This window comes from Mus pahari, chromosome X (genome assembly GCF_900095145.1).
Source record: "Mus pahari chromosome X, PAHARI_EIJ_v1.1, whole genome shotgun sequence".
In the NCBI taxonomy this organism is placed as follows: domain Eukaryota; kingdom Metazoa; phylum Chordata; class Mammalia; order Rodentia; family Muridae; genus Mus; species Mus pahari.
In genome coordinates, this window is record NC_034613.1 from 73,863,290 (window position 1) to 73,868,969 (window position 5,680).

Below are 5,680 nucleotides of genomic sequence, written 5' to 3' on the forward strand. Positions count from 1 at the left end.
AAAGGAGAACTCACTCTTCAAACATTCCAAACATTATACAAAACGCAACTTATAAACACTGTGATCATTCTACAAAAGTTTATAAAGATTTCATAGAAATGAACTTTTTTTTTTGCCATTTTAGCACTTCTTTCCCCAATAAAGGAAATAAGTTAGAGGTTAGAATCCAATGGCAAAGAATTGGAACAGGGCCCTAAATCACTGTCTGGAGTTCACCACTAGCTCTCCTCTTCCCCAGGTGGAGGCAGGAGGGGTACAGTGAAGAAGGAAAGGCGGTACGCGGTAAACCCATATGCGAGTTCCAGTGCTGAGACTCTCCCTTGGATTTCCAGCTTCTAGGGAGTGTTTGCCCCTTTGAACTTTCGAGGTCATGGCTGCACATATTCAAGCACAACGGCGCGTCCCCCTCTGCGCCCTTGTCCAAGCGGAGGAGGCGGATGCGCTTGCGTGCGCGTTCAGTATAAATAAGTCCCAAGCGGCGGCCACTGGGCAGAACGAGCTACAGGAGCCTCGGGCCATGGCGGGTGAGGACCACCCGTGGCAGGGCAGCATCCTCTACAATCTACTGATGAGCGCGAAGCAGAAGCACGCGTCTCAGGAAGAGCGAGAGGTGCGCTTAGGGGCTCAGTGCTGGGGTTGCGCCTGCGGTGCTCAGCCCGTCCTGGGTGGGGAGGGACTGCCCAGCGGGCAAGCTATGTCCCTCTTGTACCGCTGCTGCTTTTGTGGGGAGAACCACCCGCGCCAGGGTAGCATCCTCTACTCTATGCTCACCAACGCCAGGCAGCCAAGTGTGGCGACCCAGGCGCCCAGGGCACGATTTGGAGCTCCTTGCTGGGGCTGCGCCTGCGGCAGCGCAGAGCCCCTGGTGGGCAGAGAGGGGCTGCCGGCTGGCCAGGCCCCCTCGCTCCTGTACCGCTGCTGCTTCTGCGGAGAAGAGCACCCGAGGCAGGGCAGCATCTTATACAGCTTGCTCACTAGCACTCAGCAAACGCACGTGTCTCGGGAAGCACCCGAGGCACATCGCGGAGGCGAGTGGTGGCAGCTGTCCTACTGTACCCAGAGTGTGGGTGGCCCGGAGGGGCTGCAGAGCACACAGGCCATGGCGTTCCTGTACCGCAGCTATGTGTGCGGTGAAGAGCAGCCCCAGCAGAACAGCGTTGCCTCTGGCATGCCCGTGAGTGCAGACCAAACACCAGCGACTCCGCAAGAGCAGCCGAGGGCCCCCTGGTGGGACGCCTCACCTGGTGTGCAGCGTCCGATCACACTCAAGGATCCACAGGTGGTGTGCGAGGCAGCGTCCGCTGGTCTGTTGAAGACCCTGCGCTTTGTCAAGCACTTGCCCTGCTTCCAGATCCTGCCCCTAGATCAGCAGCTGGTGCTGGTGCGGAGCTGTTGGGCGCCCCTACTCATGCTTGAGTTGGCCCAAGATCACCTGCACTTCGAGATGATGGAGATCCCAGAGCCCAACGCGACGCAGGAGATGCTTACCACCAGGCGGCAGGAGACCGAAGGTCCGGAGCCTGCAGAGCCCCAGGTCACAGAGCAGCCACAGATGGTGTCTGTGGAGGCTGGGCACTTGCTCTCAGCCGCCGGGGTCCAGGCCATCAAGAGCTTCTTTTTCAAGTGCTGGAGTCTGAACATTGACACTAAAGAGTACGCCTATCTGAAGGGGACCGTGCTCTTTAACCCAGGTAAGCATTGTCTACCTTGTGCACTCTCTCTTCAGGTCAGAAAACCACCACCACAGGCATTTATGAGTTTTTTGTAGGGGTTTTTGAGCCCACCTGACTCGTGACTGACTCTGTAAAGCTGATGCACACATCAGAAATACCCTGTCAAGTGGTCAAATGGGTAAGCTTCTGCCAGAAACTTGGCACTGGATTGGTGGTGATGGTGTGTGTGTGTGGGGGGGGGGCAGTAAGCTTTTTACTTGGCTCTCTGTTATCTGCCACTACAGAAGTTTCTGTCTTCACAGGACATGGCTGACTCTTCCTTTTCTTTAAGCTGTCCTTTCAATCCAGTGAAATAACTTTTAAAAAGTTTTTGCTCATTTCACACAGCTCTTCTTACATCCCTATTTTCCAAGCTTGCCAATAAAACGGGCTCTTGTTGGGTGCTGGGGGGGGTGGGGGTGGAGTGTGTATTATGCTTTCCCAAGCTCCTCCCCTCAGGAGTCATTAGCTCCACCCAGCCCAGATTCTGCAAGTCTGCATAGACAAGTGGCTCAGGTGATTTTTCAGTTTCTCTTTCAGCCAATGCTATTAATCCTGCTCTGTTGAGATTTAAAGTCCAGACCAAGGTCTCAGCTTTTATTAGTCTGTATTTCCAGTAGTTTGCCACTTGCCTTGACCCCATTTCACATCCTTTGTCCCCCTCATCCCTCCCCCTTTGTCCCCTCCCTCTCTTATTCTTCCTCTATTCTTTTCCAGAGTTCTCTCTCAAAAGGAGTTTATCCCGCCAAATTGCATACTTTTAAACAGTAATGCACCCACATGTGTGTACAATGCAAGGTCTGTAAAACACGTGGCCTCTTTCCTGATTACCCTTTTGCATCCTTTTGTCTTTATGTTTAAAGCCTTATACAGGGCAAAGATACACAGAGTTTTAAATTATATATAAACATGTAAATAGGTTTTTACCATAAGGGCATAAGAAAAGGTAAGGGGATATGTAAACTGAAGCCCTTTTCTCTTTTCTGCCTTTACATTGAAGGGACATTTTGTGAGGGTAGAAGGGTACAAGTAGGGGGAAGGGGCAGGGAAATGTGCATTGGAGTTGGAAATGAGGGCCAATCAAAACAGTATGAATGAGAATGCCATAAGGGTACCTCTTAGTTTTATATCTTAAAAAGAATTTTTAATGGAGGGGGAACATAGGAAAGGGCCAGGTGCTGTGGTGTGGAAAAACAATGCATACCTCTCAAAAGACAGATTTCACAAAACACCATCTATATGTAGACCTAGAGAGAATGCCAATACATACAATGAAATAGATATCCAAACTTGACTACCTTTATATAAATAGAGTGGAGGATGCTGATGCTGTCTTAATCAGAATTATAATCAAGATAAGAAGTGTTGCTTTAGTTTGTTGTTTCCTTTATAAGTTGAAATTTGTCTATAGTAGGAATGCTTATGTTCTATCACCATTATTTTTCACTACTATTATTTTTCAACATGATTTTAAAATGCTCTCCTTAAATTTTATGAAGGAAGTAAGAAAATCATTTAAGCAAATCTGCTTGAAAGTTGCTTTTGAGTCATCTTTTACTCTGTGATGTTTATCTTTGTCTTTTAAACTTTGAATGCTATTAAGAGCATGTTTTGTTTTTAAAGAAAGACAGACAGACAGATGGACAGACAGACAGGAAGGAAGAAAGAAAACAAGACTCTTCTACCAGTATTTTTCTCCCAAAGAACCCTTTAGAACATTCATTAGAATTATACTTTTTGGAACTCCCTACAAGCTGGAAATCATGGTACAGACGGCAACATAGTAAACCTCAGCACTGAAGTCACTGTGGAACTCTAGAATAATAGCAGCCTGCAGTGCAATAATACTAAACACACAAGTCACAGTTTATGGCTGTAAAGTTTACAATCTAATGACTGGACAATCCATGTAATTGTGGGAAAGAATGGCAATATAGTTGTAATATGGCAAAACTTATTATCAAATGATATAATTCTCACAGGTATATTTCCCTTGAAATAACATCAATTTCTTTATATTTTCACAGAATATGACCTGGAGCTGTGATGCATCAATTATATTCTATTGACATGAAATTAAGTGTGCCAGTGTTTGTGTACACTGTAGTGTGTCCAGTGTGTGTGCACACACACACTGACTATCCAATGGAAATTGGTGCATGTCCTTTCATCTTTAGAAGTGTTGATTCTGTAAACTTGGAATGTATTTCAGTCCACTATTTTAGCCCCCAGAAAACCCTTTTAATCAAGAAGCTAGAGTTCTTTTTAATCGGGATGGGACTAAAAAAAAAAATGAGTTTGGTCTAAACCAATAAAGATCCTGTAGTGAACTGTTTTAAAATAAAGAAAATTTTCTACTTTCAGAGCTGCCTGGCCTGCAGTGCGTGAAATACATTGAGGGTCTTCAGTGGAGAACTCAGCAGATCCTCACTGAGCACATCCAGATGATGCAGAGAGAGTATCAGATCAGATCCGCTGAACTGAATAGTGCCCTTTTCCTGCTGAGATTCATCAATACCGATGTCGTCACTGAACTCTTTTTCAGGCCCATCATTGGTGCAGTCAGCATGGATGATATGATGCTGGAAATGCTCTGCGCAAAGCTGTGAAGGCATATAGCCACTCAAGTGCATTTTTACTATAGATGGAGAAAGTGGTAGCTGTAGGCAGAAGAGTGTTAAAATTTGTGAAACCAAACTTTCTTGTATTTTTACATGCATAGTATATTTGTATTCAATTGAAGAAATACTTTAGTTACAGACAATGTAAAAAGCCCTCTGCTCCATACTGGCTCCTTGTGAAGGAAAGCATTTGCAAACAAATCACTATTTCTGTATATCTTTAAGAGTATGGTACTACGCTAACAAGCTAATTTAATAAAAATAGCATCTCTTTCCATTAACCCCGCCAAATAAAGTTTATAATATTAACTTTTAATAAAATTTAAGGTACTAACCACTAAATTGACTGGAGAGTTTTCTTGGGGTTTACAGCTTCAAGTAATTTCAAATCTAGTTAACATAACTGAAGGTATAGTCATAAGTAACTTCATGGAACTTAATGCTACAGTATGTCAGTGGTAAAAAATGTTATTTTGCCTGGCTTCACTGCTTCCATTAACAGTATAAAAGATTGTCTTCATTCCTGCCTGGAACCCAAAAAGCAATCTATGTTCTAAGAGTGAAAAAATATTTCCAGAGTTTGAATTTGGAATTTTTCTGTATACAATTATGAATTTGAACTAAAGTTCCATCACAAATCTACATAATGTAAGGGGGCATTACCATTTCAGAAGGTTCAATATAACCAAAAAACCCTAGCTATGTCTCAACTTTTAGGTACACTGTTTAGGTAACTGTCAAATTAAACAATCCTGATATGTTAGTTACTTCCTGCAGCCCCTTTAAATACAATTCAGAAAAAGATTTCTTCCTTATTATTGTGAGATAAAATTCAAAGCTATCCAGGTCCATTCACTTAGAAGAAACACACTGCCTGTTTAGTAGTAATCAGTTACTCTAGATCAATGTAATAATGAATTTCAAGGGGTCTTTTTAGATTGAGCCAGGGTGTTACTTTGTAGCTAAGGCTTGCCTGAATTCAGGTTGATCTCCAACTCATAAAAGTATTCCTGCTAATCCTCCCAAGAGCTGGGATTATAGGTTCATGCCACTGTGTCCAGCTCAATGGAGTTTTAAACATCTTTATGTGAAGATCTCCTTAGCAGCCTGGTGAATCTTATTGGCAACTTATGAGGGTCAGCCACTCAGAGCAATGTGCCAAATGAAATACTTAGAATTTCAAAGAAAATCAATTCTCCCCGGGAACAATATTAACATTTAAATACAATAGTATTTTACGTGTGGTGTACAATACACGTACTTATTATCAACACATTAGATAAGAAATTGGTAGTAGGTGGACTATCTGACTTAATTTTAAAGCACCTATTAGTGTAATTGTAATTT

General features: G+C 43.6%; 1 protein-coding gene across 1 annotated transcript; it reads left to right on the forward strand.

Annotated features, from left to right (window-relative positions):
• Nucleotides 1-497: 497 nt before the first annotated feature.
• Nr0b1 (nuclear receptor subfamily 0 group B member 1) lies at nt 498-4,669 on the forward strand. Its single transcript, XM_021188688.1, has 2 exons — nt 498-1,691; nt 4,077-4,669. The coding sequence occupies exons 1-2, from the start codon at nt 518-520 to the stop codon at nt 4,319-4,321; spliced, it is 1,419 nt and encodes a 472-aa protein (XP_021044347.1). The 5' UTR covers nt 498-517; the 3' UTR covers nt 4,322-4,669.
• Nucleotides 4,670-5,680: the final 1,011 nt, after the last annotated feature.

Excerpts from the sequence above, each read along its gene's own strand:
- Nr0b1 (XM_021188688.1), top strand. The coding sequence starts at position 518 with ATGGCGGGTGAGGACCACCCGTGGCAGGGCAGCATCCTCTACAATCTA. Across the intron at positions 1,692-4,076 it reads GACCGTGCTCTTTAACCCAG|AGCTGCCTGGCCTGCAGTGC; the intron begins GTAAGCATTGTC and ends TTCTACTTTCAG.